At 41.9% G+C, this 22,550-nt stretch overlaps 2 protein-coding genes across 3 annotated transcripts; one reads left to right on the plus strand and one right to left on the minus strand.

Moving 5' to 3' along the window:
* The first annotated feature begins 1,783 nt into the window (after nt 1-1,783).
* On the plus strand, nt 1,784-13,128 carry trmt1 (tRNA methyltransferase 1). 2 transcript variants are annotated; one of them, XM_028410690.1, is made up of 16 exons: nt 1,784-1,957; nt 2,528-2,899; nt 3,443-3,632; nt 4,464-4,651; nt 5,130-5,245; nt 6,776-6,888; nt 7,542-7,690; nt 8,135-8,218; nt 9,178-9,247; nt 9,399-9,533; nt 9,665-9,750; nt 10,056-10,164; nt 10,274-10,350; nt 10,450-10,569; nt 11,346-11,460; nt 12,807-13,128. In XM_028410690.1, exons 2-16 carry the CDS (start codon nt 2,541-2,543, stop codon nt 12,879-12,881), a joined length of 1,986 nt encoding a protein of 661 aa, XP_028266491.1. In that variant the 5' UTR covers nt 1,784-1,957; nt 2,528-2,540; the 3' UTR covers nt 12,882-13,128. The 2 variants fall into 2 exon arrangements, with proteins under 2 accessions (XP_028266491.1, XP_028266502.1); XM_028410701.1 differs by having other exon boundaries at nt 2,618-2,899.
* Nucleotides 13,129-13,220: 92 nt separating this feature from the next.
* man2b1 (mannosidase, alpha, class 2B, member 1) lies at nt 13,221-21,946 on the minus strand. The gene is made up of 23 exons (XM_028410285.1): nt 21,797-21,946; nt 21,421-21,523; nt 19,843-20,016; nt 19,575-19,768; nt 19,317-19,449; nt 19,098-19,243; nt 18,677-18,876; nt 18,470-18,590; nt 18,113-18,191; nt 17,837-17,946; nt 17,642-17,749; nt 17,412-17,528; nt 17,089-17,271; nt 16,875-16,972; nt 16,658-16,778; nt 16,466-16,584; nt 16,236-16,337; nt 16,002-16,089; nt 15,794-15,874; nt 15,445-15,669; nt 14,833-14,982; nt 14,619-14,721; nt 13,221-13,614 (listed from the first exon to the last, which is right to left on the minus strand). The coding sequence occupies exons 1-23, from the start codon at nt 21,905-21,907 to the stop codon at nt 13,499-13,501; spliced, it is 2,982 nt and encodes a 993-aa protein (XP_028266086.1). The 5' UTR covers nt 21,908-21,946; the 3' UTR covers nt 13,221-13,498.
* Nucleotides 21,947-22,550: the final 604 nt, after the last annotated feature.

Below are 22,550 nucleotides of genomic sequence, written 5' to 3' on the forward strand. Positions count from 1 at the left end.
AAATGATATTTTGGCGGGAATATAACGTAACAAAGCAGGAGTAATTAGATTACACGTTTAGTGGAATGACGGATTACAGGTTCGAGCCCACGCGCCGCTGCAGGCAGGTAGACAGGCAGCGTCCCCAGCCGACCCGACTGTCTGAGCCCCACCCACCAGTCCACCCACTCAAACCCACTCACTCACCGGGGCGTCTTTGGCCGTGGAACCAATTCCCTCCTGCGCGGACCGTGAAGCCCGGGGGCTGGCGCGATTCGATCCCGCGCTGTCTAACGTGTGTGATAGTGCGTCTAGACTCCGGGCAGGTGAGCCCTCCGGGGCCTCCAGGCGCTGCGCACAGTGAATACTAAACAGGATGAGACTGCATTCAGGCACGGCACTGCGCTCCCCGCTCTCTCTCCCTGTCATGCCAAATACTATTAACTCTATAATTCTCCTGTGTCAGATGTATAGCGCCACGCTCTCTGGGCATTCATTGTCACAGCGCCCCCATCCAGATGTTCAGGCGTGTGTGTGCCTACAGTGAAAAACGGGGTTTTTATCACTCACAGTCATCCATGTCCCATTTTATCGAAACAGGGTGTGAAATTCTAAATAAAACAGTGATGGTTTATGATATCGCACTTAGTGTCAGACGCAGCTGCTTCAGCATTTTTTTCTATGCTTTATTATTCACTTGGCTGTGGAATAATCTGTCCATGATAAACAGTATTTTATAGAAACACTCAGCTGAAAGCCACAGAGGTCACCTGTAACTCCATAAAACCTCCTTTTTGAATCTTAAACAGAATAAATAAAACTGTACACTGCTCTTTTCTGCTGAACTCACACTTTAAATAGTGAGGTCAGTGTAACATGTTTTCATTTTAATTATTGAGAAACAGGTATCAGCTAAGTCTAGATCGTAGATTCAGTGCCTTGTATTACTATACTTGTATTTAAATAAAGTTAAACTGGAGTTTTTTAAATTCATACCTTTGGATGACTGTCTATTTTCTTTCAAGATAAAATGATTAGCTTTATTATTAATCTTTAAAGTATATATCTGCAATAATGTGGGGGTGGGGGCACATTGTGTATATAGGATACTATTTTTATCTCCTGGAATATTAATGGATCTATTGTGTAATTATTTTATAGGTGGAGGCCCTTATAGGTTCTTCTAGTTTTAGACTTTGAAAATAAAATGTCTACCGTGTTGGGTGTCAAAAACAAACAAGAAAAAACAATAAGGACAAAAACCTGTAGAATAGACAAATTACATTTATTATTTTTTTCTCAGCACTAACTTGTATCTAAGTATCAATGTAAGACAATGAAAGGCAGCACGGCATGCTGTATGTGATACAACTAACCTGTTTTGTTCATTGTCCTTATCTGACCCCACTCTCATAGAGTAACGACCTAAATTCAATTTACTGCTTGTGTACATTGGCCCAGCTGCATAGCACTGACCCGCACTGACCTTATTTTCTTTCTAGCACTTTGCACGTCATCGCATTGGTCTGGGATATCGTGGTTAATCCATAGACTATGTTTAGCCTTTTCATCAAAATGCATCCCTAACTTCAGGCACGATGAGATTAAATTAGATTATTCATGAAAACGGACTGATGTTAGTGTTTTCCAGCCTTCTCACGTGTGCATTGTGGGGGAAGTAGGCCAGTTTGTGCAGCGGCTGACTGATCGACCCTCTTCCTCTTGTCCTTACATTACACCGTTTCCCCTGATACACGAGGGGAACATGCGGCTTCTTATTTTTGTTCTTTCAGACCGCGCAAGGCTTCCGTAGAGTCGCTCCAAACATGGCTGCCTCCATGTGCTAACGTGAGAGCAAACTGCACCCCCTTCGTACACCACAGCTGCAAGTAAACAGAAAACAGGACCACGCAAATTACCTTCACTACTAAACCACTAAGAAAAGAAAAGCGGTGTCTGCGTAAAGGAGGTGTCTCAGGTAAACGCGTCTGCCAGCACGTCTTTAGCCTGTTTAGCAGTTTTGCTAATAAGTATGCTAGGATGACAGCTGTAGCAACAGCTTGTGTGCAGTTTGTGTCATGGTTGGTAAATGAAAACATTCCGAATTTAACCAGCTTACTCAAAGTACTAGGCACTGTAGCACACATTAAAAGACGTTCTTAAGGTAAGTTAAAAGTATATTAAAGTGCTGACAGTTACTGGGTTGGCATAAATCCCTCAGCAGCTCTGGTAATGAATACTTTTGTATGTGTGTGTGTTTTGTAAGCCATTTATAAACTGAGCAGTCCACACCTCTGTGTTAGTTATGCTTTTCTTTCTTTTTCCAATATAGTTGGGGTTTGGCTGCTTGAAAGGCAAGCCCAGCACTAAAACACAGCATGAAATCAGTGAACCTTTGAAGGGCAGAAGCATACAGATTCATTTGACCTACATAATTAGATATCAGAATATATCATTCATTAAAGTCCCTTATCTAGCAGGTGTTAATTTCATCTACACATGTATGAACATGTTGTCATGACACAGTCTGTGTTGTGTCTTTTTGCAGGTTGTGGTCCTTTATGCTGGTGTGGACAGCCCGTCTTTTCCCCCTCACTATCTCCTATCACCTAAATCCTTCCTGCACCCGTTTCACCAGGCTTGCTTTTCGGTGGAGTGCCGGAAGGGCTGCTGCTGCTGCCACTAGGGGACCGAGATTCATGGAAACAAAGATCCCCACCACCAATCCTCCAACATCCACATCTGCTGAATCTTCAGCAGAAGGCATGAAGCCAGCTGCCGCTGATGCACAGGAGAAAACACCCACCGCAGGACTGTTACCGGGAGAGACAGTGGTCAAAGAGGGAAAGGCCTCCATATTGTTTCCCAGTGCTAATGAGGTGTTTTACAACCCAGTCCAGGAGTTTAACAGAGATTTAACGTGAGTATAAACTATAGCGTCTATATGTTTAAATGCTATTTAGGATAGACATCAAAATGCTGTTAGGCCTCTGAAAAGGGCAAAATTGTGTTTTACTCTTTGTAAGTCGGACATGGTCCTGTTATATCCTGTTTAAGTCGTCATATTTTTGTGGCACCACCTAAAACTCAGATTTTTCCAGGTAATAGTATTTCCAGCAGCCACATGGTGGTGCCATCTGGAGCCAAAAACCCTTAAGATCTTTGTGTGTCCCTTACAAAATTTCATTAAATTCATCTTTAAAGTGCGTCAGGTAGTTTTTAGTATAAAATAACACACATGACAGAAAAAGTTTATTCAACCTTGTGTCATAATAGATTCTGTAACCCTGTTCTACTGCTGGCTCTGTCTCTTCCTCCCCTCCTCTGTCTCTTCATGTGTGTGCCAAGAATCATGGATAGAGAACACTGTGAATGTTGTTATTGTAGCTCAGGTTTTTACCCCGTTATCATTGTTCTCTGCAGTAGAGGTTTAGAGAGAATCCATCTTTTTTCTTGTTTCCAGATGTGCTGTGATCACAGAGTTTGCGAGAGATCTGCTGGCTCAGCGTGGAGTGAAGGTATTGGTGCCTGGAGAAAAAGAGAGGGTTGTGGTTTCTCTGTCAGATGAGACGAACGAGGCCGACACACAGACGGAGGAGAAAAATGGTGCAGAGGAGCCAGCTGTGACTGCAACAGTGGGAGAAAAGTGTGAGGTACATAAGGCTGATTTCATATACAAATATATGCAGCTGCTCTATTTATGTTGTACTGCTAATGCCTATTTATTTTCCCCCCAATATTATATACAGACTTTTCCCTTTCTGTGTAATTGCCATTGCTGTCAGCAGTAAGACACAAAATAAGGATACCAGTAAAACACCTGAATGTTTCCTTTATTGCTGACATTATATGACACTAAAAATGGCTACAGAGGCTCATAAATGGTGGATTAAACTGAAACGTAAAAGTGAAGCAACATTCCGAGGCTGTGAGCGTGAGGATTTCCCATGCTAAAACTACAATGCTGTGCGACATTGCTTCCACTGAGTGACTTATATTAATGTTACAAAAGGTAATTTCACACTTTGGTGGCCACAAGTGGTGGGCAGAGGTAATTAGATAATCATATTAAACTTCGGGACACTTCCGTGGTGTTCAAACTAAAGCCTTTAATGTCCAGTAAACATGTCAGACTGACGTTTTCTTTGTTTAGTTGCTAAATGTTAGAGACCCAAGTCTTCTCTGGAGACCTTATTTTTCCGCTTCTAGCTGACAAAATAACAATTTTGTCACATTTTCTGTCAAAACCAGACCAGACAAATACTGAACAATCCCCATTTTGTTAGACTTTTCCTGTTCAGCAACAAGGGCCAACTCACAAAAGTTTTTGTCATAAGTTAGTTGTGATCAAAATCATGGAATAGGTCATAAAATTCTGTGGGGGGAATTGTGTTGTGTTTAGCTTGTTTCTGCTGCCCCCAAGTGTCCAGGAAATCATTCCATACAGCTTTAATTTGCGTTTCCTTTTAAACCTCTCGTTCCAGCATGGTCTCCGCGTCCTGGAGGGCCTGGCAGCGTCTGGTCTGCGCTCGGTGCGTTTTGCTCTGGAGGTTCCGGGCCTGCAGAGCATCACTGCCAACGACTTCTCCACAAAAGCAGCAGCTCTGATCGCCAGAAACGCCCAATACAACGGAGTCAGCCACCTGCTTCAAGCCAGCTGCAAGGATGCCAGGTATGATTACACAGCATGTTCAGAAAAAATGCTTGTTTTCTGCTGGCCTGCCTCTGCTATTGTTATTTATCTGGTTCAGTGATTTGCTGCGTTTGTTCCTCCTCCTCTTGTATTTATCCAATTCTCTCATGTTCATGCCTCTGCAGTCTTCACCTTTCACCTCTTGTTCTATTCATTCCTGTGCTCTGATCTCTTCCATTCTTGTCTCTTTGCTTTTATTCTTTTATTACCCCTTTGCCCCATTTCTTCAGTCATGTCTCTCTCCCTGCTTTTCTCTTTGGCTTGCTTGTCTTTATGCGTCTCCTCTTCACTCATCTCGCTCTTTTTTTCCTCTGAACTAATCTCCTCTTCTTTTTAACTCTCCCTGATTGATCTTGTTTCTAGTCTGTCTTGTGATCCCACATTTTTTTTCAGTGCTCAGAGACACGAATGTGCCAAATATTTTTTCTTCATTCCACTGCTTTTGTCGTGCGCCCAGCATGCTGATGTACGAGATGCGAGGGAAGAAGGAGCGCTATGATGTCATTGATCTGGATCCCTACGGTAGCCCCGCCTCTTTTTTGGATGCTGCTGTGCAGGCTGTCAGCGAAGGAGGTGGGTCAAATCTGTCAATCAGCCCACCAACTCCTCTGCATCCTGCTGTGAATATGAGAAGCTTAAAGCTGAATTAGTGGTTCATCAGTGTCACAACATTAAGTGGATTAAGTTCAAATAAGGTAGGCTCAGTTCAAGCTGTGCACATCCATGATTCACAGAATGATTATGAGCCCGATTTCTCTATGGTTACTGATTTATCAAGCAAGCTGCTCTCTATACTTCTGTAATGAAAAGGTTAAGTTGCTAAGATTCCTTCGTTTTCCAATATAATAGAATTAAATTGCACTCAGTTTGTGGTGCTCAAAACACAAAATATTATAGACTGACTTTATTATGATTACTCAGAAAATCCACAGACCATGGTGGTGAGCAACATGTGGGAAATATTTTCTACCTAACTACACCCAGCAATCATCCCAACACACAGATGGCGGCATGTGTGGACACATGCTGCTCACTAATAGTGACTAGATGTTGACTTCGTCTTGATTGAGCCATATTAGTCATCATGGGTAGCCTATGCTATAGTTACTGAGTGTAGTTTATCATTTGGGCACCGTAAACATTGTAGAGAGGGTAGACATCTCCCACACTGAAAGACTGATGCCTAGCACTGCATGTTACAGGAAAATTATATGTTTTTCAGTGAAGTTTCCCTTTTAATAAAGATGATCAGTAATAGGAAAATATTCAACAAACTTTAAATTAACAGTATGGTCTGGATAAAATTTGACTTGCCTATGAAAGTGTTATTACTTGTAGCTTGTTGTGCATTAGTGACAACTGATACTGTATTGGTGGTGTCTATCAGACCCATTCTTATAAATGTGTTATCGCCTTGAGGGAATTTCCAGATTTGGATCCAATGTTCTCTTGGACACACAGATGAACATATGGCAGTGTGCAAAGGAAAGTTTTTTTTACACATGTCAGTTTCATTTGTTACACGTCTCCCCATCTTTACCATATTATTATTCTGCAGCTCTGGGGTTTTTTGAGAAAACAGCCTCTTAAATGTACCAATAAAGCTCCTTTTACAGTCTCTTCATGGTCAAGGTATCTGTTAACTTGAGTCATGTAGACTTCAAGACTTTCTGCAGAACAACAGTTTACCAGTTATATTCAGTAGTTTTTTCTTTAAATGAAAGCCTTAATGATCATTTGTAATTGACATCATTTCTCTCACACACGTGTTAGACATTCAGGAAAGCTATCCTGCTAAAATTGCTTCCCAGCAGCTTTAAGGAATTGTGCATAGTTGCATTTTATTTTCAAATACTGACATAAAATCTGTGTGACATTTACACCAGAAGTAGGTCATGGTTTTTGCTTTGGTTTGATCCTATTCAAGTTTCAGTATATGTACTTTAGAGGACGTACTCGCTGAAGTGATTTGTTGCAACAACAGTGTTGAAACAAACACTGAGGGTTACTGTATCGTCTGTCTGAAAAGGTGTGAAAAGAAACCTTTTATATTTCCTGTGGTTCTATGTTTTTGCTGACTGTCGCTCCTTCTTACCATCTCAGGTCTGCTGTGCATAACGTGTACAGACATGGCGGTGATGGCAGGAAACAGTGGAGAGACCTGCTACAGCAAATATGGTTCAGTCTCCATCAAAGCTAAATACTGTCATGAGATGGTGAGGGCACAGAGCACACACACACACACAAACTCACTCACTCAGAAATGTGCAAATGCACATGTAGTGCATGCACAGACATGTCACCCTTTCACATTCATAATGCATTAATCCTTTGTGCATGAAGGGCGTACATTATGTGAGTATTGTGAGTCTGACAGGAGCGGTTGTGATGGAGTCTGGCCTGAGGCTGTGGTCAGGTGGGTCGGTGTGGAAAAATTCTCCAAACTAATGAGTTTTCATTCTTATTTGTTTGGCGCCATGTAATACAGTAACAGTGATAATGTGAGCGGCTGCTTTGAAAGAAATGAGCAGTGGTGAATTTATTTACAGTGCAGCCATGATGTAATTCTATGCTGCAGGTAGATATCCGCACTGTAATATCACTGAATTAGATGCATGTGTTTCCTGTGCATCAGCGGCATGCTGCCACTAATGATGAAATCCTATATAGGGAGGCAATTACAGAATGAAACTACAGTGAGCTGCTGAAGGTAAAGGAAAAGCACCGTAACCAGCATCAAAAACCAGAGTTTATGAAAATATATTGGACACAGCAGCTGTCAAACAAACATTTCCTTCTACACAAAGGACTCCTCATATTTGATTTCTTTTAACTCATAATCTTTCTTTTTCTTTTTAACCCTTTGAAGGCTCTTCGTATCATCCTCCACAGCCTGGACCAGCGGGCAGGGGTGTACCAGCGATACATCCAGCCGCTGCTGTCTGTCAGTGTCGACTTCTACATTCGGGTGTTTGTTCGCGTCTTCACAGGACAAGCTACAGTCAAAAACTCAGCCAGGTGCTTTCTCTCTCTCTCACACACACACGCACGCATGCATGCATATACTGTCTTCTAACAAAGGCTGATATACTGTATGATGAAAGATGAATGATCCTGAAACTGGGTCACTGCAGCAACAAATTCTTAAAGTAATGTCAGCAGCTGAACTTGGCGAGATAAAAGAAGAAAAGAAAATGGAAAATAATAGAAATATGGTAATGCACACAGATTTAAAGTTAATTATTTATATGGAGGAAGACGAGTCAAAGCCTTAAGAACAGTATGAAAATAGTCAGGATGTGCTGTGTTCATATGTATACAACATATGAGCAGTTGTCACAGGGAATATACACACACACACACTGAGAAAAGGTCGTACTTGACAGATGTGCTCAGTGGGTAAACACTCAAATGAACACAGAAGTTACATGTTTGTGCTTTCTCCTGTGTGTTGTATTGCAGCAAACAGGCTCTGGTCTATAACTGTGTTGGCTGTGGCTCTTTCCACTTGCAGAGAATGGGCAGGAGAACCATCAATGGAAAACAGTAAGACAGTACACACTGCAGGGGTATGGTGGGGCTGTTTATTATACATACATTATACATGTAGTCTGCTAGAGATGAAAGTCCTCACACTGTGTGGAGCATTATTTGACATGTCTGATCTGAGATGTTGCTGAGAAACATCAGGATTTGGAAGCAGACACAGGTCAACTCAACACTGACACCCAGTTAGTATGTCCACCTTTTTACAGCCAGGTCAAAAAGAGTCTGGGTCTCTGTATTGTTTTTTGAATAAGTCATTTATATTAATCAGATTAGGATTTCAAATTATACATAATTATGGGCTTGGCCACTTTGAGTGACAGATAGGTGATGACTCACAGCTTAAACTTGCTTCCACATCTGCCCACCTGCCTCACAGAGACTCAAAATAGCTCTTCAGAAACCTGCAGGTGATGTCACAGACACTGCATCCTTAGTTACAGTATAGACTGGTTTACACCTAAACTTCAATACCACCCAATATGCTACTAACCTTCACCAGAAGTGGTGAAGGTGTACATCAAATGGTACATCAAATTGCCTTGGAAATAACTACATAAAAAGCTAACGGAGCTAGGTCCATAAAGTTAGTGCAATTTGTAGGAACTGTGCATCATTATTCTCTACTTAAGCAACCATTGTGTTTACTGCACCATTTAACGACTTCCTGTTCAACACGAGCAGTGTTACTCATTCACCTTCTCTTATTTTGACACACTGTTCTATGTTGTGATGCAGAGTGGTATCATGTGTTAGCATGCAAAACTTAGCAATAATCCCTGCATAAACATCTTCAACATATGTCAACGCTCTTATTTTCTCAATTTTGTTGAATTGTTTAAACTTTTTTTTTTAATTTAAAAATTGAAATATTGTCCCTGTAAATAGCTCGAACCATAAGATGCTCTGCAGCGCACCCTGTGTTTTTGGTGGAGATAAATTTGATGTTTGCATTTCAGTATGAAATATTCTGCTGCGACCGGCCCTCCAGTTGGACCAGAGTGTGAGCACTGTGGACAGAGACATCAGGTGATACACACACCCCTCATCAGCATATCAGAATATGTATTTTGTATTTCTGTATTGTATTTTACGTGTGTCTGATAACACCTGAATTGGACTGCCATACCTCTGCTTGTTATAAACCATACATCACATCAGCTGTGCCTCCTCTCTGTAGATGGGTGGTCCCATGTGGGCGGAGCCAGTCCACGACATGGCATTTGTCCAGAAGGTTTTGGCTGCCGTGTCGGGGAACCCATCCAGGTTTGGGACGTCCAAGCGTATTGAGGGCATGCTCAGCATGGTGACTGAGGTATTCATTCATCTTTTATATACGCTGCCATTCTAAAGATTGGCATCATCTTGTGCTTTGGTCATGTGGGTGTGGTTTGTTGATCCTTAGACTAATTCTCTCTCTCTTATCTGGTGTGCTGATTATTTCAGGAGTTGGAGGATGTACCTCTTTATTACACTGTTGACAATCTGAGCAGCACCATACACTGTAATACTCCACCCTTGCTCCAGTTCAGGTATACACATAGCGCACACACACACACACCAGTTCCATCCATTACATTGACTTACATGTGTTTCCTGTACGCATCACTTATCCATCAATACAATCTGCCTGTCTTTAACCTGAACTTAAAGCAGTGCTTCATATTCAAATATATGTTTTGTTACTTTAATTTTAAAGATCAAACATGCCTTTCTAAACCAATCTGCTAGGCTAACGTTAGCATATCAAAACTTTTCCCGCTGTAGCCTCATTTTTTTTCCCTATATCGCTACATTTGCTACAAACTGAATCATCAGCTCTTGCCTGTCTCTGCAGGTCTGCTCTGCTTCATGCCGGTCACAGGGTTTCCCTCTCTCACGCCTGTAAGAACGCCATCAAGACAGACGCTCCTCCCACAGCCATCTGGGACATTATGCGATGCTGGGTAAACACCCTGCTGTTGTTGGTTGAAGCTTTTCGCCACCACCTGGAAACACAGACTATAAGTATAAAAGTGTTTTGCAGAGTGCTATAAAGTAAAACTTCTCTTGCAGGAGAAAGCCAACCCTGTGAAGAGAGAGAAACTGTCCCCGACCAGCCCCGCATTTAAGATCCTGTCCACAGCGCCCAGGTGAGACCAGAGACACCCACTTATCAATGTGGTAAAGAGCCAGGTAGTGTGAGACTGTAGGAAAAAATAACACCTTTGGTGGTGTGTGTGTGTGTATAGTCTAGAGGCCTGTTTCACTGTGAGGGAGGACGCCAACCCTCAGTCCCGTAAACGCCACCTGACCCGGTTCCAGGAGAATCCTCAGGCCTTCTGGGGACCCAAAGCTCGTGCCAAAGCTAGGTAAGTAACACGCTCTGCCAGGACACACACACACTGTGTCTCATACTTGGCTCAGGATTTCTATTTATTTTAAAAATAAGGATGAACAATGAGCCCTGCTCCATCCAACACACTGACGTAAGGGAATATTAATTAGACTGTGAACGTTTGCATAAGTGGCTTTAAAGTTACCATGGAACATTAGAAATCTGGGTTGTTTTTTGTAACACTAAATGCATTTCATCATAACACTGCTCATCATAGAAACTGTATATGAATGCACTATGAGTGAGGTACAGTTCTGTTGTCAGTAAAAAATCAGTAAAATTTAAATCTGTTCCACTCTACACAACTAGGAAGCCACAATTGACACCCATGCGACCAGCAGTCGAGCGACAACAATTCAGCAAATATTTGGCTAATGTGTAAACTTCTCAAAAATGAGGTTGGTGGTAGAGGCTGCTAGAATACAAACAAGATTGGTAACACATATCTGTAAAAATAATGATCATGTTATATTTGATATTGGTATTTTTTTGTCTTATATTCCTTTATAAGGGCGTCATACTGCAAAACGACACATTTTTCACTTAAATTGCAGTTAAAAAAGTAAAAAATATCAGGGAATAAACAATTCAAATTAAAGCTGCTCCTTCTCCTCCCATTTGCTTCATTCTGTGTGCATATTGTGCCTCTTTTGTCTTTATTATCCTGTCTTTAACCCCTTCCTACCTTCATTCCCTCTCCTTCAACTCTGAAATGCTCAGTCTATTGCTAACGTTCTCTTCCTCTTCCAGCGGTGGGATCTCTACTGACCTTCAAGACAAGAGGAAGAAGTACCAGAACAAGAGAAAGAACCAGATCACAGATTCCTCTCAGCTGAAGAACTTCCCCTGCAAGAGGTTCAAACAGGTCAGATCTGCTGCTTTCAACAGTATTAAATCAAGTTGGCTTTAAGACACAAAACCACAGAGCAACTCAAGCTAATCTCACAGCTGTTAGTTTAAGCTAACCTCTAATTCTTTTGATGGTGCTGATCATGAGTTTTTGTAGGTGGAACTCTTTTATTAATTCATGGCGATTCTCTAGTAAAGGTCACCTTCTGGGGAAAAAAACAAACCTTGCTATTTACTTTCTTAGAAAAGCTTTGTCCTTCCTGAGAAGACACACAGTTTCTGTTCCTAGAACAGCAGTGGAAGACACATGAATAATTTGCCTGTGGCCGCACACCTGAAATGATTACTTTTGTGTTGGAAGACAAAGCAGCCCTGCTGCCAGAAGACGCCGTAATCTAATGACACTGAGTGGATTCATGATTTAGGAGTTATTCAAAGGTCCATATTTAGAAAAAGAATCTGCTCACCAGTCACATTGTAGACAGCATTACAATGAGTTCATATTTAAGAGATGAGATGTTTATGCCATTAAATCATTTTCACTCAAATATAAGGAGAAAACGTCCTTTAAAAAACTGGTTATTTAGGAACAATGTGAAACTAGCATGTCATCAGTTTCCATATTGAACAGTGTGACTCACTCTGACATGCAATAATTCCACAACATCTGTTGCTTTCGTTCATTCTTTTAACACATTCACATTGATGTTTAGGTTCATTGTTTTGCTGCGTCACCTGACTTTTGCTGAATCATTGCAGTTGAGTCTTAAAACCCCGTAGTGCACAATGAGCCACAAACAGCCAGTGCTGCCTACGCCGCACTTCACTGTGATGATGAAATGTAGTTTAGGTGGTCTGGTCATGTTTGGGACAAATTCAGAGATTAAACACAGGATTAACTTCGTCACACTGTTTCTCAACACAAGGTTTGAACTTTATGGCTCAGACTTCATGGTTCGACACTAACACTCACAATACACTACCTACAAAATCTCACACTGTTGATGAAATCAATGTGCAGTTCTGACCCCAAGTGGCTGAACACATGATGACTTGTTTTTTCATCAGATACTGTAAGTGTCTGTGTTTCTGCAGGTGAACATCATTTTTTTATTGTAAAGTTAATTTAGAATTAAAGGCAGAAGCCTGAATACTAATCACACTTGTGTCCTGGGAAAGAAACACATGCTGTTAAAATAGTCCTCTCCGTCAGCTGCTTTGGCAAGTAGCCACTCACTGCTGGTTTCCTGCCAGAAGAGCTGAATGTGTTCACCAACTGCAACCAAAACGTATCGACGAGTCCACTAGTTTGTCAGAGGAGATTTTTTTTAATATATAATGATTGTTTTTTTCTTCCCCCAGGGAACATGTACACACGGAGACAAATGCTCCTACTCCCACGACTTGGAGCAGACCCATGAAGAGAAAATGGAATGACTTGAAGTTTTTATTCACTTCTTTTATTTTAAATGGAATTTTTATTTTGTAGGTTGAATGGCCCAGTGCAGCCTGGATGGAGTTAGAATGATGCACTGCAATCAGATTGTTTTTTTTTTTTTTGAGGACATCAATATAAAACCTTTTAGTGTATATAGAGTTTCCATTATTCAGGTTTATGCTCAAGGATTCTGTTGGCCTTTGTTGACCATTAACATGTATTAGTAAAGCCCTCACAATGACTTAATCACTTCTGATGTCTTCTGTATAATAAAAGGTCATGAGAGGAAAACTTGCCCTGTGATTATGCAGAGGATTAACAAAAACATGCAAAAGAAGTAAGAAAGATAAATTTTATTATGTGCAGTTTCACGATCAGTTTAAAATCATTTTCAAAGTATCATTGGTAGAAAATACAAGGTTGCACACGTCAGGCAGTCAGAACAAGTTGGCACCAGTTTGTGGTAGTGATATTAATATGTAATAATGTTTTTGGAGGAGAAAGTGCTAAAACACATCAACATTTTCCAAAAAGGCAGCATCGGCTTGTGTCGTGTTCAGGCATTCAATTGGCACGTCAGTTTAAAAAACATCTTAAGAGGAGGCCGAGTCTGTGTTCAGTCAGAGGCCGATCTGAGACTGACTCTGAGCAGGAATGTTCGGATCTCCATTGGCCTCAAGGTCACCTCCCACATAGAGGGGTCTTCAAAGGTCTTCAGCAGGGGCCTTTCCTCTGAAAAAACAAGTATAGGGTGAAAGTGAACAGCCTGATGGACTGTACTTCCTTACCAAAACGGTCTTATTAAACCATGAAAACCCTGTAGTTTACAATAAAACTGAACCATAACAATGCATTTATGACCCATTATATTGCACTGCCTGCCTAATTAGAGCCTGCAGGGAAATGGTCTTTATAGCTGACTGTAATAGAGCAGCGATTATCATTGTAGAATTACAAAGTGTCAGTGGATTTCTATATTCACCTTCCACTCTGTTTAAACTAAACATGAGCCTGCAACTAGCAGCCAAGTAGCCCATCAGTGACTGGCAGGAAGCCGCTGGTCAGATGCCAGAACACACCAACATCTGGCTGCTTAGTGTTCACTCTGGGTAATCACGACAGATAGCCTTCCTTTTACCCTGGGGTTAAAGGTCAAGGTTGAAACTCATCTCATTAGCAGGAGGAGGTGATCTTTGAAACATAGCCAGGTATTCTAACTCAACAGTCTGTTACTGGTAATATGCGTAATCCCCAGAAGATGCTGCTCATTTGTTATAACAGCAGACTACATGGTGGGTGTATGGATGACATTGAAGCTGTTGCACAGTGCGTCCATCATCTTATATTCTTTCCAGCTGTCCCATGTAGCACGTAGCTGTTCACTCTTTTGTTAGCATTAAAACTACCTTCAGCTTTATGCAGCATAGGTATTAACATTATTATATGTGAGACCTCCTGCTCTGCAATAAACCGAGACACAGCCATATCTAGCAGTGATTTCACATCTGCTGTGTGCTACATGCGTGAAAGAGGAACAGGATGTGTGGAACAGTCTTGATGTGTGAACACAGCTTTAGTGTTTATATTGTATTAGTCACCCTCTCTGATGTTTAGGGATGCTTCAAGCAGGAAGCTTTAAATGTGGGATAACCTGCACCCACTGCATCATCGTTCAGTCCAGATTTCATGTGACTCATTTAAGTGTAGTTATCGGCTGGTGTTTGTGTGTCTTGTACCTTTCTGAGGTGTCCAATCAAAACGTTTCATCTCATCTTTCCACTGATTGGCTGACAGGTTCAGCTCAGACATGCCCAGAACATCCAGAGAGGAAAAGAGCTTCTGCACATACATAAAAAGACTTGAGCTTAAATTAACGAATGATTGTATAATTTCTATCATGTCACTACAGCTTTAGTCTGTCATGGTGTAAAATGTTTTAGAATGTCTGACCTGCATGTTGACTGTGACAGGCTTTGAGTTTATTTTGCTCTCCCAGCTCTGGAACTGATGCTCCAGCCTCAGCAGCACCAAGTCTTCATCCCACTGACTGAGTGTGAGGAGGTGGACAGCAGGGGGCAGCGCAGCCTGAAGCCCCGAGAACTGCAGACAGACAAGCACAGACATAGAGGCGGCTGGTCGGAAAAAAAAACATCATAAGGTGCCTGCTCATGTTTGACTGATGCATTTGAGATTGTGTTACAGGAAGTACACGGCATATTTAATCACAGTGTAATTACTAGGAGGAGGTTAATATGTTTGAGTAAGTGCTGCCTCTGAAAACATGTCAGTGCAACTGGAGCTGAAGGCAACATACAGCTCAGCTTAGCTCCCCTGAGATATAATTAAATGATGTCTGGAAAATGCAAATATGTGCACAGGACAGAAACGGGTTGGAACCAGCAGCACTTCATACAGCTAAGAGACCGTACACACTCACAGGAATGGGGTCAGAGCTCTGACACAATCTGTCACACAAACTAAAATCTTAATCTATACAAAGATGTTACCTAACATGACCTGCACAGCTTGTACAACATCCATTTAGCACACTTTGCCCCTCACCTCCAGTTGACTGCTTGGGTCCAGCTCCCCATCAGTGAATGTCAACAGGGGCTGGAGCACGACCTCCTGGGCGAGGGGCCGGTGTGTGTCAGCTGCAGTGGAAGGACGGTCAAGGGAAAGCAGGAGGCGGCCGCGGACTACAAGCCCCTCTGGGAAGATGTCAGAGGTCTCATTGAGAGGCTCACCAACGCCACGGACGTCATCGTACAGCAGCCGGCGGTGCAGCTGAGGAATCAAAACAGGTGAAATTCATTGCACGGGTACTGACAAATAATGCTATGTGTGGTTGTGTTGTTCAGTTGAATTCAGTTATGAAGCATTTAATTATGTTGCAGGAGGATGGGTATACCATGATCTCCAGAGAGCCATTGTGGATGCTGCCTCCACCTTGAGAGCGATCCGTCACCACAGTGAGTTGGTCCACATCATCCTAAAGACACATATATGCAGTGAGCCACAAGTATATCAAGGTAGGTAGGTAAAATATTTTCTTAGAGATCTTGGAGAGAACGTTTACTCTCAGAAATGTTTTTATTGTTGTTCCTTTGAAAACACACCTTGATAAAAGCACGGGAGTTGATGGGGTAGTAGTTTCCAGCAATGGGCTCAGACTGTCTCAAGTGCCAAGTGGGGCGGAAGTCTTTCCTGTTGGACACAGGCATACACAGACACTCTGCAAACTTTCCTTCATGTGAATTCAATCGCAAAGCTGTCCATCTTATAATAGCCCTGTAGCATTCATTAGATGTTTTAAAGGCTTCAAATGAATTTTCCACAGATCTTTATCTTACTTCCTCTGCAACACCTCTCTGCCATTTGAGTCGGTGTAGAAAATTTCAGACGTTTTGATACTGGTGTCTAGACGAGTGATCACCTCCTTCCCCAGGCTGTCACTAAAGGATAAACAAAACGAGACCATTACTCACTTTTATTTGAAGGCATAAAAAATGCAACATTAAAAACGATTCCATTGTATTTCACATTTATTGCTACAGTGCATATGTGATGAGCACAAACTCACTCTATTGGCACCGGTCCAACTGTCCACTCTAGCTCCAAAGCTCTGCTGTCTGCATAGAGACGCACTACCTGAGACACCCACGGAGCAAACCACTGCCTCACCTCCTGTACCACCGAGTTCTGGGGACAATACGTGTTTAGCCATCTAAACACCCACAGAAAAGAAAAAGAGCTGAATGTGAACTTTCTTTACCTGAATGATCTCAGTTTTGGCCGTTTTGCTGATGATGAAAGGAGTGGAAGAGTTGGGTCTGAAGATGTAGGCTCCGGATGGCTGGTTACTCTCTGAGTTGTTACCATCACTGGCATTGTACCTGGAATAGGCAACACAACACAAACACAAAAAAAAAACAGTTTCGGTAAACTCATTTTGTTTAATACAGTACTGTTAGTGTCTCAGTATCACTTACCAATAGAAGTTCTGTGTTAGGCTGATGCTCTGTTTGGTCTCCAGGTTGTTGAGGCTGCTTAAGAGTCCGGTATCAGGGTCAAAGGTTACTTGTAGATACTGAAGTACACAGACACACAAGCAAGTATTTAGAAAAAAAGAATCACACTTCGCTTTCTTTTTGTCCCAAGTATTAGATTATAGCCTTATAGTCTATAAATATATAGACTTTAGACCTTGTTCTGGATCACTGTGGGTGCGCGGTGTCCTGTGGAGGCAGGTGGAGGCCCGTCCTCCAGCAGTGACACAGAGTAGGTGGTGTAGCCCAGAGGAGGAGCCTGAACCTGGAACACCAGCTCGTTGACAGCAAAGCCCCGCTTCTTCCTCACCCCCTGAGTGGCTCTGGACACTGGAACCACCTAAAACACAGACACAGGCTCAGATTTTGCACAAACTCCTTTTTGTTCATATTTTACAACATTCGAAAATATAACCAAAAAACAATCCATTTTAAAACACGAGCAATTTGGCAGGATTGCTGTATGAACCACACACTGACCTGGCTGTCCACAGATTTTCCGTTAGCATCTGCCACCATGTATGCTTTGCCGTTGACAGGCAGCCGTACAGGCCAGGAGACGGGCCGAGCAAGAGGGTTGTACACATTGACTGAGAACTGAGAAAGAAAAAACAATGAAAGGTTAATCTCTATTGTAATAGGACTGTTTTACAGGGGGAAAGACTTAACTGTATGGTTACAGTACTTCGTGTTATAGTTCATTTTATCACCTTTTTGCTGGACTCAGTGAGAGGACACACACTGATGTTGAGGTTATCACAGTAGATTCGTTCAGCAGATGAACCACTGAGAGAAGCCAGACTGTTGCTGACTAAAACCTGTAAGAGAAATGACACAACCAAAAAATATTCAATTATGAATCTACTCTACATGAGCATCATAACATCTTGTAAATACGGAAATACCTGACAATGTTGCCAGCCATTAGCTAGCCTCCTAGCATAATCATTTGCCACATGTTGCTTCTCTGTGCCCGACACAGCATCATGGTGTTGAGCCACAGCCATGGCTTTCCCTGCACACAAGTGACAACACAACACTGCCAGTTAGTTTTCTTTACCATTTCTGAACCGAGTATTACCATCAATACAACACTAACATCAAGAATTACAGTCATCACTTCACACTTTCATCTATCTCAGAATCTGTTCACTTAAATCTGTACTGCACTGATTACTCACTCATTGTCTGGCTGTCACCCGTCCCAAAAGGTCCCTTTCTGGAAGTTGGACCAACAAGAACCTCCAGCTGGTTACATGTCTGTAACAAAAACAAAAACACACAGTTGTATGACTGCAGACATTTTACAGTCATGCTAATATGCATAATATGGCTCCAATACATGTGCATGCAAATGACATAAATTATGAATATTTATCTTAGTACAACCTTGGATTTATCTGATTGATCTGACATGCTTGTCAGAATTTTGTTTTCATAGAAGAGCTTAATGTAACTTAATGTAAATCTTTTCCAATATAACAGACATGGTGCAACCATGATACAGATTTGAGACTCATGCATGAGCCTCAGACTACCTGCAGGTTGCTGTTGCTGATCCTCTCGTAACGCTTCAGCGCTGGTCTGCTGGTGAAGTAACCAGTCCAGAAATCATGAGCATCATCTGCATAGGGGAAGAAATCATCTCTCTTCAGGGCCCTGTGCAGAAACAACACACACACAGTGATTCTGGGTACTACAGATCCAGTAACAACATTTCCCTGCTCATTTGCAGCTGACATTACCATGTGGAGTTTGCTCGGTGCAGCTCCTGGAGGTAACAGGACGGCGTGGAATAAAGCACATTGACGTTGCTGCCGTTTGCCTGCTGGGCGTTGACATAGTGGATCAGTTTGTCCAGGTTCTTGTACCACAGGTTGGCGTTCTCATACTGGAAGTCTGAGCCCATAGTCATGATGATGTGATTGGTTTTATACACCCTAGCCTGAGAGAGGAGGAAGAATTATCTATTAACTATTGGAACTTTATTCCATGTCCCATGGCAGCTAGCCATGGGGCAGAGATACATGTTTCTTGTAAACAGTTTCACCTACACATCTGTTTCTTATGTCAAGCTTACTTTTGCCTTGAGCTTGTTATTTAAGTCATTTTGTGGTAAAAGGTATTTTAAGCTATAAAGGGATTTTGTGTGTGCTTGTGTCAAACCTGGTCAGCGGCGATTGTAAGGAAGCGCAGCACTACGTCGTTAACATTATAGTCCTCAAGATCAGGGTCATCTCTGATTGGTGGGTCATCACATGACTGGTCCCAGCAGAAGCCTTCAGGAGGGTTGTAACCATTGGGAAGGATCCCTGTTGGTAAAGGAGACAAAGGTTAAAAAGCAATTTTACACAGAGCGCTGTCTGATCCTGATTTTTTTGTCACCAGTGAAGAGGTCAGCCATTGGTGGTGTGAGGCTGTCAGAGGCTCTCCAGAGAAGCTCCTGCTCCTTGTCCATCATCCTGCGAGCACGGTCCTGGTAGTCCAGACGACCAAAGAAGAAGCCATCGTACCCCATCTGAAACATTTTCAAGGCGTTTTTGTTAGGTTGTTATTAGTTATTGCTAACTTTTTCTGTGGTTTATTTGATGTCAACACCTTCAACTCACAACAAAATGACACACAGGTGTACATTTTAGCTACCTGTGCAAACATGGAGGCGTGTTCTCGGGCGTGGCCAAATGGATCGATGTGCCAGGCAACGCGGGGACGACCACAATGTCCAAAAGTCTCATTAAGGAACCTAAGGCCCATGGTCATCTGGTCAATGACGGCACTGTAGTGTGTGGTGGCTTCATCACTCATGCACCAGCCGCCATTCACAAACTCCAGACGGCCTGCAGGAAGAAATATTTCCAGTGAAGACATTCAAACTCTGCTTGAATGAATGCAGCAGAACACTATCACATACCCTCATTAACCAGCTGTTTGACTGTCTGCTGCATGCTGGAGCTCTGCTGCTTCCACCAACGGTAAAAGAAGGCTGTCTCCACGTAGATAAACCTCCTGTCTGGATTCTTTAACAGCTGATCCACCACCGAGTCCAGGATGTACTGAACCCCAGCATGCTGGATGTCATTACGATCTATGCAAATAAAAAAACACGTAAACAAAGACAGTAAAGTTATGTAACTGCAATGAAAACTAGAAGTTGTTGCGCTTTTTCAAATAGTATAAATATGTATTTTACATTCCTTATTTGTAGCAGGACCTTTCATGGCAGCAGAAATTTCAAAAGAAATATTGTAAAATGTGAAAATTAAAAAAAGAAATCACTAAAAACTGCCAAACATTACTGCGAAATATGAAAAAACTGGATAATAATTTGCATTTATGCACAGTCGCATACAAATAGTGAGTACATGTCAATCAAGAGTGCACATGATTTCTGCCTTATGACAATGACCCACATGGTTCATTATAAAAGAAATGTGATCTTGAAAAGTGCAAGCTAGTCCCCTTAGTCACACTAGAACTATAAAATTCTTATAGTTTTATAGTGAGATCTCTTGACAGAAAACACAGGACAGGACCTGCAAGTTATTAAGCAATGTCTTTAACATGCCCATTCAGCAGGAGGCTGTCTTCTCCATGTTTTATGGAGAAGTCAGAGTACTCTAAGGTTTAAAGTACATTTTTGTTTTTTGGTCTGTGTAATGATGGTTAGATTAGGCTTAGAATGGGGTCTGCCCTGTTTCTACAGTAGCCAAGAAAGGACAAACTAAACAATGATGTTAGTCCTCTAAAGGACACTACGACTACTGTACTACTCAGTCCTCTAAGATCCACCACTGCTGTTCCATTGTATGTTCTCTGAACCTTTGGAAGGCCTTCAGCACTCTTACTTGAAAGAACCTGTCCAACAAGGAAGAATATGTGACACACAAATTGGCTCTGGACTAGTCTGGACTAGTCTTTTGTGGTTTAACTCTGATGTAGCAGACAGTGGGTTCTCCTATCTGCTTGGGAGGAAGTGTTATTCAGCGTAAAACCACAGTACGAGGTGGCGCAAACTCCATCACAGTGGTTTTTTTATTTAGTAAAAAAACAGCAGTAGGACTTTTTCTTCTTTACCTTTTTGCACTGTAGATTTGTTTACTTTGTACTACTTAACTATTTATTATGCACTAACTGGATACAGCAATCCAATGGCTAAGTGGCACATCATCGCTGGCTATCTCTCCCCCACATTTCCTCTTCTTCGTCACAATCTAATAACATCAAAAAGCAATGAAAAAAGCTTCCTCTTTCCACAAAGACTGTGTTTTCCTCTTTTCATCTTCTCTAAATGCATGTGATTATAGGAATTGGATTTGTACATTACATGAGATTAACTCACTAAACTTACTTTTACTTACTCTACTTTACCTTGATGCAGAAGCATAACATAACAAAACTGCTGTTGACAAATGCTTCTGTCACTGGGTATTTGAAAACTAAACAATATATCAATGAAACTGATCAAACAAGTCAGCAGATTCAGTCTGACCTCCATAGAAGTATTGATCCACAGTCTTGAGCCAGCCAACGTCGTCGTGTGTGTGAGGGACCAGGTGAACATTCAGCATGTTGGACTTGGTGGCATGACATGACTGTACACACACACAAACACACACATTATGAGCACTGCTCTGCTTTCTACTGTTAAGGAAGACACACAGGTAGTAGAGAAAATGTGTTAAGGACTTTAAGGCGAAATAAATCTATTTTAATCATATTCTCAGTGCAACACCTCCCTCCACACTGACAGCAGGACGCCGGGATAAATGAAAGTGAGAGTAGCTCCAGTAGCTTTAGCTAGCTGTTGATGTTAAGCACGTAAAACAAACCAACAAACAGCGTGTAACAGTGTAAAAGTGTCTAACCTCGTATCCGCAGGTGGAGGTGTCTTTCATTTCTTGACCGACAGGAAAACTTAACACCCCGCCGAAGATAAACAGCAGAGCCGCAGCCAGCTGCTGCACACCGACCGCCATGTTGGAAAAACCCCGCAAATCATATGACACCTGTTTATGTTATCGTGGGTCACGTGACAATAACTGCGATGGGTGGAAACTCCGTGGAGTAAACCCACAGGAGGCACAGGACACACTGCCTCCCTGAGTTCAGACTGTCAGGCGACACGGAGGAACGATGAAGAGAACGATTCATCTTTACAGAGGAAGATGAGTCACACTGTTGGATAAAACATACTCTAAAAGAACGTTTTTTATGTTTTTACTGGTGACATTTTTTATTCAGGCTGTGCTCAAAATGTTGATGATGAGAGAGTTGTTGTTGTTCATGGCCCTATTGGCCAGCAACAATGGGGCCATCAACCATACATTTTCCCATTTTAGATTTGCTTGTGGGAACAATACAAAATTGTCTTTCATCTATGTAGGAGAAAGCACTCAACAGTAAATATAACATAAGAACAGTAAATCCAGAGACTGACTTGTTATTGCTAAACCAGCTTTTTATTTACATGGACTAATTTTTTAGATGAAGATACTGAGACATTGGGGTGTAAAGAGGAAGAATATGCTTAAACCTGTAACAGATCACTGGTGGTACAGTAAATATTCAGAGGATGTACTACCGGTCTGAGGGAGAGGTCTGCACACCTGCTGATGATCA

The sequence above is a fragment of the Parambassis ranga genome, chromosome 1, assembly GCF_900634625.1.
Source record: "Parambassis ranga chromosome 1, fParRan2.1, whole genome shotgun sequence".
Taxonomy (NCBI): Eukaryota; Metazoa; Chordata; class Actinopteri; family Ambassidae; genus Parambassis; species Parambassis ranga.

Coding starts and splice junctions, on each gene's coding strand:
- trmt1 (XM_028410690.1), top strand. CDS start 2,541: ATGCTGGTGTGGACAGCCCGTCTTTTCCCCCTCACTATCTCCTATCAC. Junction 9,534..9,664: donor TGCTCAGCATGGTGACTGAG/GTATTCATTCAT, acceptor TGATTATTTCAG/GAGTTGGAGGATGTACCTCT. Junction 10,351..10,449: donor ATCCTGTCCACAGCGCCCAG/GTGAGACCAGAG, acceptor GTGTGTGTATAG/TCTAGAGGCCTGTTTCACTG.
- man2b1 (XM_028410285.1), bottom strand. CDS start 21,907: ATGGCGGTCGGTGTGCAGCAGCTGGCTGCGGCTCTGCTGTTTATCTTC. Junction 21,524..21,796: donor CCTCCACCTGCGGATACGAG/GTTAGACACTTT, acceptor GTGTGTGTACAG/TCATGTCATGCCACCAAGTC. Junction 18,591..18,676: donor CACCGAGCAAACTCCACATG/GTAATGTCAGCT, acceptor GTTTCTGCACAG/GGCCCTGAAGAGAGATGATT.